The 12,917-nt window shown below is 33.4% G+C and overlaps 1 protein-coding gene across 1 annotated transcript in view; it reads right to left on the reverse strand.

Moving 5' to 3' along the window:
* Window positions 1-12,917, reverse strand: part of LOC106465540 (LIM/homeobox protein Lhx3-like) — a 78,827-nt gene that overhangs the window by 17,760 nt on the left and 48,150 nt on the right. The window contains exon 2 of the mRNA XM_022393459.1: window positions 373-547. Within this exon, the coding sequence (XP_022249167.1) occupies window positions 373-547 (175 nt within the window). The remainder of the gene's footprint in view (window positions 1-372; window positions 548-12,917) is intronic.

Here is a 12,917-nt window from a genome sequence, read left to right on the forward strand (position 1 = left end):
ACTATATATATATATATATATATATATATACAGGCAACCATACTTATATAACAACTGTTTCATGTGAATTTCTAGCACTGATTTCAATGTAATAATAATTATATAACGGAAGCTTACAAGTTTTTCAAAGTAAATAAAAACAACTTCGCGAAGTTATTTTCAAACCGGAAATATTTGCCACAATAGTCCACTTACCAGCAACAGGATATCAATTTTAAATCATTTACTATATTACCTTAAAGGCTAGAATAATCACTTGTATTAGTATTTATGTTAAAGCTAACAATCGTGTTATTAATCAATCACTATCATTAAAATTAAAAACAAATTATCTTTCACTCGATATTTTATGGAAAAAAAAAAGAGACACACCTGAAAAAATCATCTTTACACAACACTTCTCCGTGCCGAGAAAAGCACTTCGTTGTCAGGAGTATCTGACACTCTGCACATTTGAGACAGTTGGTGTGCCAAGTCCTGTCGAGCACTTTCAGAATGAATCGGTCTAAGATCGCTTGGTCGCAGCCAGAACATATTTGGTTGGATTCTGTGAAAACAAAGGGTGAATCTAGTTGAAATATAACTGTTTTACGTTATGTTTATACGTTTATCACGTGTTTGTGGTCCTGTCGTGTTAGTTCTTACTACGTTTTGAAGTAGTTGTAATTCATATTTTTAAAATCCTTTTCGCAAAATGCGTTTATCTTCTTGCAAAGGTAAAATAAAGATAAAAAGGGATACATCCCGTGTTCTTCATATTGCTTTTATAAAAGATGAGATTCAAAACATAAATCCTAAGTTTTTAACCTGACTATACTTAAAGCTAGTTGCTGATGAATAAGCCTGTTGATTTAGTTGCACATCATGTACTCAGCACATAACGACGGACGGTTACACTGAAGTATTTATTGAATAATACCAATAAGACCCAAAGTAACATTAAAACTAGAACAAATTGAATTTATTATTTCAAGGGTATAAAGTTTTAATTAAGTAAGATAATCAAAGAGTTCGTCAACTTAATAGTTTCGCAAGTTGATAAGGGCAACCAAGTAACTAATATATAATGCAACACCCTTTTGCAAGGCTTGCATACAGACAGCTTAATTAGTGTGCCGTTTTCCTCAGTAGTTGATCAAACTAGTGGTAGATTCTATATATTAAAAACTAACGTTATAGTTTTAGATTGCAATGAAATAGAGAAGAACGAGTTTCACAATTCCTAAAGTTAGTGTTAAGACAAAATCAAAATGTCCAAATAGTTTAAAAAACAACAGCCCCTCCCGATAGCTCAGCGGTAAGTGTGAGTTCCTAAAGTTAGTGTTAAGACAAAATCAAAATGTCCAAGTAGTTTAAAAAACAACATCCCTTCCCGATAGCTCAGCGGTAAGTGTGAGTTCCTAAAGTTAGTATTAAGACAAAATCAAAATGTCCAAGTAGTTTAAAAAACAACAGCCCCTCCCGATAGCTCAGCGGTAAGTGTGAGTTCCTAAAGTTAGTATTAAGACAAAATCAAAATGTCCAAGTAGTTTAAAAAACAACAGCCCCCTCCCGATGACTCAGCGGTAAGTGTGAGGGCTAATAATACTAAACATTGGGTTTTGATTCCAGTGGTGGGCACAATATACATAGCCCATTATGTAGCTTTGACCTTAACAATATACAATCAATTTAACTGTATTTCTGTACATTCGTAACAGTTATCGTTATACAGTAACCTCATGCAGTGTTGTTTTTAAGGCACAACACACGATTCTAGACTAAAATTAAAATCACACTTCAGTGCTATTATAAAGAATCTGAATAAAATAAAAGTAATTACTTTGGACGTCTTTCTATTAAGAACATGAAAATGTTTCACACTAAGTTTTCAATTTCCCAAAGATCAATTAAACTTAAAATTACTGTTTTCCTTTTCATCTTGAAGATGCTTACAGACATTGTTAGACAACTTTCTTGATAAATTCGTAAAACGTCATTAAAATATGTCTTGATTCAGTATGTAAGCTGATAAAAATAACAACAAAGGAATTACAGACTATCTCTTAAAAATTCAACCTATAATGTCTCTTAGTAATTTTTGCTTTAAAATTATTTCCTAACCACAAAATAATATATGTATCTTTTTATAATGCACAGTAGTTACCGACTAGAAATTAATTTTGTAATGCCCACCCACCTCCCCCACCAGAAAAAACAAAAAAGGGGTCAATTTTAGAATAAGGTCAAGCTCCAAAACCTAATTTTCCTAATTCTAAAAGTTTCTTAATTGTGCTTTTTAACAGAACAAAGTTATTACATTTTATCATCTAAAATTTATTTTCGATGTACTATAATATATATCTACAACAATGGAACAAATATTTTATGGTTTTATTTATCACAACAAATGATCTGCAACAATAACCTGTTTAACTGTTGTCAATAGTTTTTGTGGTTGAATCTGAGAAACAGTAAAACTCTCTCTCTTTGTATATATGTGAGGCTTAACCAATCCTGATTTCTCAGATTATCCCAGAGTTTAATTATTTTTTCGTCGTTTCTTCCCGAAGAAGTGGCTCATTTGTAAAACTGCTTTATTAGTATTTCAATATATATTTCATGGGTACTCTAATTAAGACAATTTATCGTTCCAGAAGTCTATAAATAAATAAAGTTTAGTATTTGCACTTGCTCAAACTTCGAAAGATGAAAAGTATTATATTCATTGTATATTTTATTTGTTGTTAAACACAAAGCTACACAATGGTCTATATGTACTCTGCCCACCACGTGTATCGAAACCCGGTCTTTAGCGTTATAAACCCCCTGACTTACTGCTGAGTCAATTGGGGGCAACATTTTCATACAATGTGTTACCAATTGTATGCTGATTTATTTTCTTAGTATTTTTTTTTTTACAAGAAATTGAAGTTTCTGGTCATTAGTTTGTGATTTTTACCTTTTTGGGAAATATCATTCAAAGGCACTTTGTTAAGATTAAGGTTAAAAGTAAAAGGGTAATAACCTGCGATAAAACGAAGAACTAAGAAAATGTATATTGTAAAACATATATATATATTTATTTTTGTGATTTCTAGAAAATTAGTTTGTTTTCTTTTTAATTTCGCGCAAAGTTACACGAGGGCTATCTGCGCTAGGCGTCCCTAATTTAGCAGTGTAAGACTAGAGGGAAGGCAGCTAGTCATCACCACCCACCGCCAACTCTTGGGCTACTCTTTTACCAACGAATAGTGGGATTGACCGTCACATTATAACGCCCCCACGGGCGAGCATGTTTGGTGTGACAGGGATTCGAACCCGCGACCCTCAGATTGCGGGTCGAGTGCCTTAACCACCTGGCCATGCCGGGCCTAGAAAATTAGAATGGTATCTTGAAGATATTATTGAACTAGTTCAAAGCTGAGACAGTTATGCCAAATGTCAAATGCTTTTTCTAGGATAAGGAAGCAAATTATAGTGGTTTCTTAGCATTATAGCTTTAGATTAAAAACTCATTCATACAAATAAGACTGTTCCTTTTTTTTTGTTTTGCTATGACAACATGCACTTAACCTCTGAATTTATTATAATGTATAACGGGACAGCTAAATTAAATGTTATAGACTTTCTTAGTTTGCTCTTTTTCTTATTTTATTCATGAGGCCAATATTAAAATCTTTACAGCCAAGAAAATGTCTGGAATGTTCTTATTTTTAGTTTCAGTTATACACTTATACCATCAAGATGAAAATTAAGCTTTTTTTCTCTCGAGAATTTCAACATTGTTTTGAAGTCAGTTGTATAAAAAGTTATGATTTTTTGAAGTACTCACAATTCAATTTTCTCATTACGCTGTAAGAAGTCATATTTAAAAGAATAATAACTAACTGATCACTATCAATATTTAAAGTAGACAGTGCATAGTACAATCCGTGTGAGTTAAAAGGTTAAGACATTCACTATAAAGGTAATAGTTCACAATATCAAATAAAAACAAAGATTTATTTAACAAACGTTGCGAACAACTCATTTTATTAATTTTTAATAGGTTCTATTATTTTTGGCATACTCTGAGTAACGTGACACTATATTAGCTCTATGGACACGAGCTCGTGTATTTTACACAACCTTGTATTTGTAACAACCAATAAACTATGAAAATATATAGTGTAACTCTGAACGTACTTAATGTAGTATCTTCAAGAGATTTTAGTAAACATCACAAGTCTTTTGAACACAAGAAACCAGATTTTTTAACTATGTATTTTTACTAAAAAAGTATCTGTGAATATATGGATCCAGAGTGTTAACTGGTCCGAATAAGAGGTGATTTTCATGTTAAGATTTAAAAATATACTTTCATTCACTTTACAGTTTTAAAATTTCGTTTTCATAACCTCTAAAACCTCATAAACAAATATCAAACGTTTTTTTTTCAGTAAAACTATATTTTATCTGTTATGTTTTCTAACCTAACTCTATACTGACTCTTTCAATTTGACCGACCTTGTAATCATCACAAAATATACGAAATAAATCTGAACTATCCTTTTATCTTTCTAGAATGACTGCAGGTTGTAACAAAAAATTACAATTGTTTATACTAAATAGCTTAAGGCTTTTAACAGTCTATATCTGTTTCTATATAATTTATTGCTTTATTGCCGTTTGAACAGTGTCCAACTAATGGCGAATGATTGTTTCTAATTAAGCACACAAAGCTACACAATGGTTACCTGTGGTCTGCCCACCACGAGTATCGAAACCTGGTTTCTAGCGTTGTGAGTCAGCAGACATGCCGCTGTACAACTGGTGGGCATGGCGAATGCATAGCTAAAGCTACAGTATTGAATGACGTAACGCACAGGCTACTCATGGGCATATTTCATGAAGATATTTTATTATTATTATTATCATTATTGTTTTTCATTATCTTACCTAATCTAACGTTATCTAACCTAAAAAGTTTCTAAATTTATTTACCTTTATAACAATGAATAAAAATATACATAAAAAAACAATAAATTTCGGCCTTTTATTTTTTCTGTCGGCCTGCCGATGAATTTTAAGCCTTCTTTTTTATAATGCTGGATCCCCCAGTGGCACAGTGATATGTCTGCGGATTTACAACACTAAAAACCAGGTTTAGATAACCTTGGTAAGCAGATCACAGATAGCCCTTTGTGTAGCTTTGTGCTTAACCACAAACAACTCTTGTAATGCTGGTACTAATACATTAAATAATTTCTATTTATTTAAAGAATGCACATAGGAACAGAGAATAATAATACGTACAGAGCAAACAATGCTCTATAACCATTATAATTGCATTCGCTTTCTAACGAAGGCTAAAGTGCCTTAAAATAATTCTCTTAGATACGTGATCTGAACTCCGCAGAAACAATCTTCAATCGCGTAAGCAAACTAACTAAAACTCTGTATTGAGAACAACCTAGTATTACAGGGCATTCTGTAAATTAAAACTTTGTATTTCTATTGAAGATAAATGATGCAATAGAAAATGTCAAAGAGAGAGAGAATTATTATCAGTTTGTCAAAGACAGGATGTGACAGGTGAACGTGGTAAGTGGGTCTGATTTTTTAATTTATGCTACCATAAACAAAGAAGATTAAAGACTATAAAAATTAGACTTTGCCTTAGTAATATCTGTGCTGTAATGAGTAATTTGTGAACAACACGGGACATCAGAGACGGGTGATAAAAATAAAGGATGGGCAAGACTAGCCAAAAATGTCACGATCCTCATACAAGGGAAGACTGAATGTATATTTAAATATATATATATTCATTTTCTGTGTTTTGATCTCAAGTGTATTCCTATACATTCATAAAAAGTAGTGTAATTCAATTTTGAATATAACTCTTTAAAAGGTCGTTCACATGTGCACTTTGGCCTACCTATAGCGAGAGGGTAATGATTAGATAAATTTTCTGTTTCAACATTGAAACATCCAGCAGGTAGTGGATTTTCATGGAAGAGATAAGAATAGTAGCTTAACTCATGCTAAACTTGCAAGAAAACATAGTTCAATCTTTTGTTTGCTAGCTGTGGCAAATAATGTTTCAATAGAACTCGTGAGTGAAATTATCTGTAGTAAGTGAGATTCAGAAACAGTACTTCATATCAGACTAAATATAAACGTTTTGGTCACTCGTGTAGGAGCCAGAGTTTTCAGTCATTTCACGATTTCTTTCCTATCGGACCTAGGTTCTGTCTGTATAACAATCAGATGGTAGTGAAATGAATGAGGTTGAGTGCCAAGGCAGCTGTAAGCTTTTGTTATGACAACTGCAAACATGAGTGAGACTTGATGAAGCCTGGGTGACAGGGGCATTTACATGTGAAAGGAATAAAAGTCATACGTGTAATATATACGTGAGTACACATAAGCCGGTAGAAATATCACTCGACCACAGCAATAATTTTTTCAGTATTCCTAAACGAAAGTTTAGGACAGAAAAGTATTGTAACCAGGCTGTAATAACTTTAATCGACACTTTTAACCAAAATTTCTTACCAACAAGAATTCAGTTGATCTTACGTTTTAATATTGACTTTAATATTTAAGATCAAATTCTTTCTGGTTATATATTGTTTTCAATTAACTGATTGTACGTTTTCATTCTGCTTGTGTTGCTTTACCTGCTAACGTTACTGCATTTAAATAGAAGGATATTAATTAAAGTAAACATTTCCTAGTCTGTGATTTCTTGGATCTTCCTAAATATCCTGCTCTACCTAAGGTACCAGGGGCCGGTCTTACCTTCGCTTTGGCGGAGCCCATGGATGACACATGCGAAGTAAAGAGATAAAGCAAAACACATGTTGTGATTACGATAGTATATGCATATTATGCACATCCAAGAACACTACAAAGTACAATGTAATATACAATTGTTTGCTTTAAGTGGGAAGGAACGACGTAAATAATTCCCTTTATAAAAGACTGAAACAAACTTTCATTGAGAAAATAGATAAGTGAGAAGTTGGTACATTTAGTTAGAATTCACTGCTAATTATCTAATTATTAATAAACTTTGGAATTATTTCTCATGCACATTAATGTCTCAATTGCTAGATTATTGAATCAGTGCCATTATAGAGTAAAGTTATGATTCCAAATTGGTTTAGTCTGTTTCTTTTCCAGGTCTCCATGATTTCTTAGAAAATGCTGAAGAGTAGCCTAGCAAAATATACTTTTTATATTCTATAAATTTTCTTACCTGTATTGTTTCTCTTTTATTCTAGACATTTCTAGCATGGTCTGAGCAGTAGGTGTTTAATCTATGTGTTTTGCCTTAGTTTCTTGTTCAAGTTTTGTCAGGGAGTTTTTCAACAACTCTTTCATTAATTTTAAAGCCTAATGTTGTTCGTTACATTATTTGCAAGTCTCTTTTTTCGACCCATCAGCTTCTTTTATCTTTGTTGCAGTCTTCTTCAGGACACGTCAAATCTGTAGAGTTAATTTTTATCCTCATTGTGGCTCTATTATTTCATATGCTCCCTAAATGTTAGCAGTTCCACTAGTCTACTACAACTGTAATATCAGTACCTGCCACTACTTAAAGCATTCTAATGAAAATGTGGCAAAATGGCTTTCACTTCATTTTCCTCCTCCTAAGATTCTGGACGAAGAAAACTCTTATGTTTCAGTATCCAAATAGCAAGTAATTCTGGAGCCAATATGCACAATTATGTTGGGCCATTAAAAAGTCATAATTCTGAACATATGGGGCAAAATCGGTTAACCACTTTCTAATAGTGCACTTCTGCTATATGATTATATTGGGAGAACACTGATGATCTTTCCTCTGAAAACAGTTTCAATATTCTGACCACTGGTCAATCCAGTCTTGAACTGCTGATCAAAAAACTTTTCTTATTCAACAGCACTATGCTCAGGTAAATACCACAAAAAAGTTAATTTCAATTAATTTAGTTTAATAGTCATTACAATTTGCTGATTGCATTTATTTCACCTTCTAATCGTAATGTGATAGATCTGGACATCTTGCTTGAATCCGCTCCGTTAAGAAATACGATAAAAGATAAGAAGAAACAATATTTCAGAACAAAACTTATACTCATTAGCTTTAATGTTGAAAATCTCTTGATGAAGTATCTACATAGTACATACACAATGAATGATATGTGATATAATGACCGGCGACTGTACCTCGAAAGAGGATCTTTATAATATGATGATGTTTTCAGAAATCTTCTATTTCCTTCTTCAGGTCTGGTTATGGCGAGAACTTGTTAGGTATTTTAAGGCTTAAAACATTGCTCCTTCTTCCAAACAACAACGGAACCATCTTTATATGCTGGCTTAATCAGAGTATTGTTGTAATAGCGGCAAAACATTCTACTCTTTTTTTTTTAGAAAGTATTTTTTTCTTTTGCTTTTATTTCCACAGTAACGGGGTCCCCCAGCGGGTTAGTGGTAAATTTACAGACTTGCAATGCTAAAATCTAGAATTCAGTTCCCCGTGCTGGACAGAGTGCAAATGTTCCACAGTACTGTGCAGCTTTGTGTCAAAACAAAACACAAACACAGTTAAGATAGTTAATTCTGATCTGTATAGATAATGAAAAATTCAAGTAGAGGAACTGACACTCAGTAGTTCTTTTGGTAACGTATTGTTTATACGATGTTTGTTACTACATTATGATTACGACAGCAGTGAAGAGCTGGTGGTGGTAGCTTGAACATCTGGTGATGATTCATGGTTTGTTCTGGAATAAATGAATCTTGAATTGTATACAACAAAACATTATTTAACATCTGTTTTAACTGTGTATGTATAAGGCTGGATCGTTAGTGTAAAATTAATTTTTTGATAAAACACAATGCTCAGCATTATGCAGTTGAGATGCTGATGCTGTAATTACTACTAGTTCATAAATTACACTATCAGATGTGGATTTATAGAATTACCTGGAGTTATCATGGGTGTTTCTAGTTCAGAGAGTTTATAATTGTGCATGTTGAAGAAATGTATAACATTTTATAAAGATCGTGAACGTGTACACGATGTATGTATGGTTTTAAAGTATCATAACTGTACCCCTGTTATAATGTAGAACATTATTTTTTTTATCAAGTACTTTTTAGAAATTTTCATATTAGCAATTTTGTTGGAAGCTATGTACACATTCAGTATATACGTAAAGTCTTGATCTTCACCAATCTTACTGTGGATAAAGCTATTCATAGGTGTGAATTAAAAGCTTGTAAGTGAGGAACTCATGAGAACCTGGTTAGTTATGCAGATGACATGCTGTGTCATATTGATAAGTATTATTCTAACATGGTTTTAGTATGATAGCCTACTGAGTTAAAGCATATGGGCATCTCAGTTGCATTTTAACTTTTATTTAAAACATTGACAAATACGTAGCATCAAAATTTCGGGTGGTCATACTGAACAAGTTGCTAGGGCGAAAGAAGTCCACAATTATAACTACAGTACCTCGGCCTCCATCTGAATGTGTTTTTGAGATGCTTTCATATTTTACACCTCAAAATACCTGTCTTAAACATCTAACACCGCCAATTGTCATGTCACAGTCATATTGTTTACAAGTGGGTAGACAGAATTTGTCTATTAACATGGCTACATTGCTACTCTAGCAGTTAGATCACTAGATGGTACTGTGAAAGTGTGGAATGGAATCTATTCTTGTGATAGAGTGAGTACTGAAGGGTGGATTAATAATACCACCAAAGAGTGCCTGACCATCTACAGTAGTGATTAAGAAAAAGAAAGTAGGAATTCTAATGTTCTGTATTGTTTTATATGAGTCAAAATGATCGCAATCATTGATAAATTTCCATTTCTCTAAACATATGGTATCTGAAAGCAATTGAAGATGCAAGTGTCTCAACATGATAGACCTGGTGTGTAGAACCGGATGATGAAAACAGACATAAGTCTACTATTAACACCTGAGGTGGCTTGTATAAAGTGCATTCATGCTCTTTGGCCTGTGTAATGTTCCTGTCAATTTCTATCAGCAATTATGATCCTTGCAATAGGAGAGGTTTCTCATCTATTTGGATGACATTGTTTTCTTTGTTGACGTTTCATTCCGCTGCTGAGAACCTAAAATTGTTTTTTCAGTGAATAAAGAAAGCAGGTTTGAAATTGAATTCAGGAAAGTATTTGCTTGATTATACTTATGAGTGTGGAGATTCATCATGCTCATGTGATAAACAAACAAAAATTGTCCCTGATCCTACAAAGATCACAGTGGTTAAATAAGGAATGTTCACAGTGTGTGACTAAATATAAAGTTTGTAGTTTTCTATGCTTTGCATTAAGTTATCAAAATATTTTGGGCAAATTCTCCAAGATTCACATTTTAAAAGGAATGAAGACTGTGGTACTAAAATATTTTGGTTGAGGTTCTGGTATTAAATTATCCTAAGCAGTATTGTACCTTCTATTCTGGATGCAGGTTTCTATAATACTGGAATATAAGCAGTGTTCTCACAAATGAAGAAAGCTGTGGAGCATTTATCTGTATAAGTTATTTAGATACTGATGCCCTTTTAACATCAGTACTTCAAGGTAAAGAAGGAACTGCTAGCATGACAAATACATTTACATGCTCCACACCATTTTACAATTGTGACAAAACTGCTTAGAAAACTATTACTGAATTGCCAAATATTTTCTGTTTGTTTGGACCATGTACCGCTGAAATTTCCAAAATCCAGAAGATATGATTGCGTATTGGACAACAATATGATATTATCTTATCAGATAGCTATAACTAGTCCATTTGTTAAAATATTCATGCATTTAACTGTAAAGGTCTTTGCAGTAAAGGTGATGATGAACCACTTAAGTAGTGATGATTTCACTAATAGCTGGATTTCATTACGACAAATCAGTAGTTTAAGGAGAAGCAGCTGAAGGGTCCAAAAATAACTGGAATGTTGCTTATCATGCACTAAATTGAAACACAGGTTGATACTGCATCAAAATAGAAAAAATAACGAACAGTAACGAGTAAAAGAGGTGTTTTATATTGTTGATATGAGCCATATTAACATAGCTCCCAAACTGTAATGGATTTAAAAGTCTCAAGGTATCTGAGGTAGGAAATACTTTGGACTTTCCTTGATAATATAGCCAAGAGGTCACCATGTAATCTCACATACTACAGTTAGACTGTGAAAACAGTTTTTTTTACCACATTTCCTTTGACATGTCAGGAAGTGGCATCAACACAGTACCGTATATGTTATTTGGGGAAAATCTGGTCGTATCAGATATAGGTTCCCCACTGCAGAGAATAGCCCAGATACTGATAACTGATACATGCTAGTCATTATCAATTATTTCACCAAGTGAGCCAAAACTTATTCATTGGTTTATATTCCAACACCGTCCATTGCTAATAAATTAACTGAACAGTGGTTAATAATATTTGGAATGCCTGGGTAAATATATATGATTCAATAGACAATTTTCAAAAATTGGCTCTTTGTGGTGAAGATGAGCACTTTACCAAATTAATCACAGTCAGATAATTTGGTTGAATGAGTTATAGAGAAACAAAAGAAGTTTTGAATGTTGACCAAGTTCACTGGCATGAACATCTTACCATATATCATGGTGGTAAATAGGTCAGGGAACAAAGCACCAGTTGACTGGTTATCTTTTGAACTTAGCCATATGATATGTAATTCATCTTTCAGAACTTATTGCGGTACACCAAGAATCAGATTGAAGATCTGAACCAATTTGTGAAGATTCGATGTAAGCTCAGAACTCTTAAACTGTCTACCGTCTTTCTAAAGACATGCATCGTAAAAGGAGTCGTACCAAGATTTATTAGTAATCGCACTGCAAGATCCCGAGTGAGACAAAGTCCAACAATGAAACGTGCATTTTTGAATGATGAAATCGAGAAAAAAACCAAACACAATATTCTAAAGTAAAAGTTCGTTATCGCAACCTGTGGTCAAAAATTAGAAAATTTCTTTCATTTTTCGACATGATTTGCCACTACAATTCCACAATTGATGAACAGATGGAAAACCAGACAAAAAAACAAAACACGATCGTAACATAAACATTCTTATTAAGAAACGTTTCGGCGGTGCGTTGAGTGACTCTAAAAAGCACATTATTAATCTTTCAGACTACTGCCTCTCTGAAGTAGAAGAATTTGTACTTGGACATGGTCTAGAGTTTTGTGTACCTACTAACAATATCCAGAGAGAGAAGATTTTCGCAGAATTTGAAGTTTTATATGCTCAACTTACTAAACATAAACCAGTATCGGACGAAGAACTCAGTTCGCTAAAGACCAGACTACGTGATTTGGCACATGCTTACTGTGGCACACCAATCGACCTTACCGATCTCTATATGCATAGCGAACATTTTCAGGCTATAAAATCTCTACGCTCGAACAAAAGTATTCTTATCACAAACGTGACAAAGGTTCTGGTACCGTCATTTTGAATAAAACTGACTACATTGGAAAAATATGTGACATTTTAAATGATGAAACAAAATTCTAAAGGCTAGGCGCTGTTTCGCAAGATGATAATACGGCAAACATTGAAACCAAGTTACAAAACGGTTATTAGAACTGGTTAAGAAAGGTTCATTACCACGTGATATTTATGACCGGATTAGGCCCACAGGCTCACAACGTCCCCGCATGTATGGTCTTCTTAAAACGCACAAAAAGGATGTACCACTCCGCCCGATTTTGTCTATGATTGGCTCTGCACAACATGAATTAGCGAAGTGGCTTTCGGATATTCTAGAACGAGTGTTAACGTACTGTTCAGAAAACTGTATTCAAAAGTCCTTTTCTTTTGCTACAACCATACAGTAACTTAGCCTTGACCCTAAACAATCGTTTTTGTGCTCCTTTGACATCAGC

Source organism: Limulus polyphemus, unplaced genomic scaffold, assembly GCF_000517525.1.
Source record: "Limulus polyphemus unplaced genomic scaffold, Limulus_polyphemus-2.1.2 Scaffold1976, whole genome shotgun sequence".
Classification (NCBI taxonomy): Eukaryota; Metazoa; Arthropoda; class Merostomata; order Xiphosura; family Limulidae; genus Limulus; species Limulus polyphemus.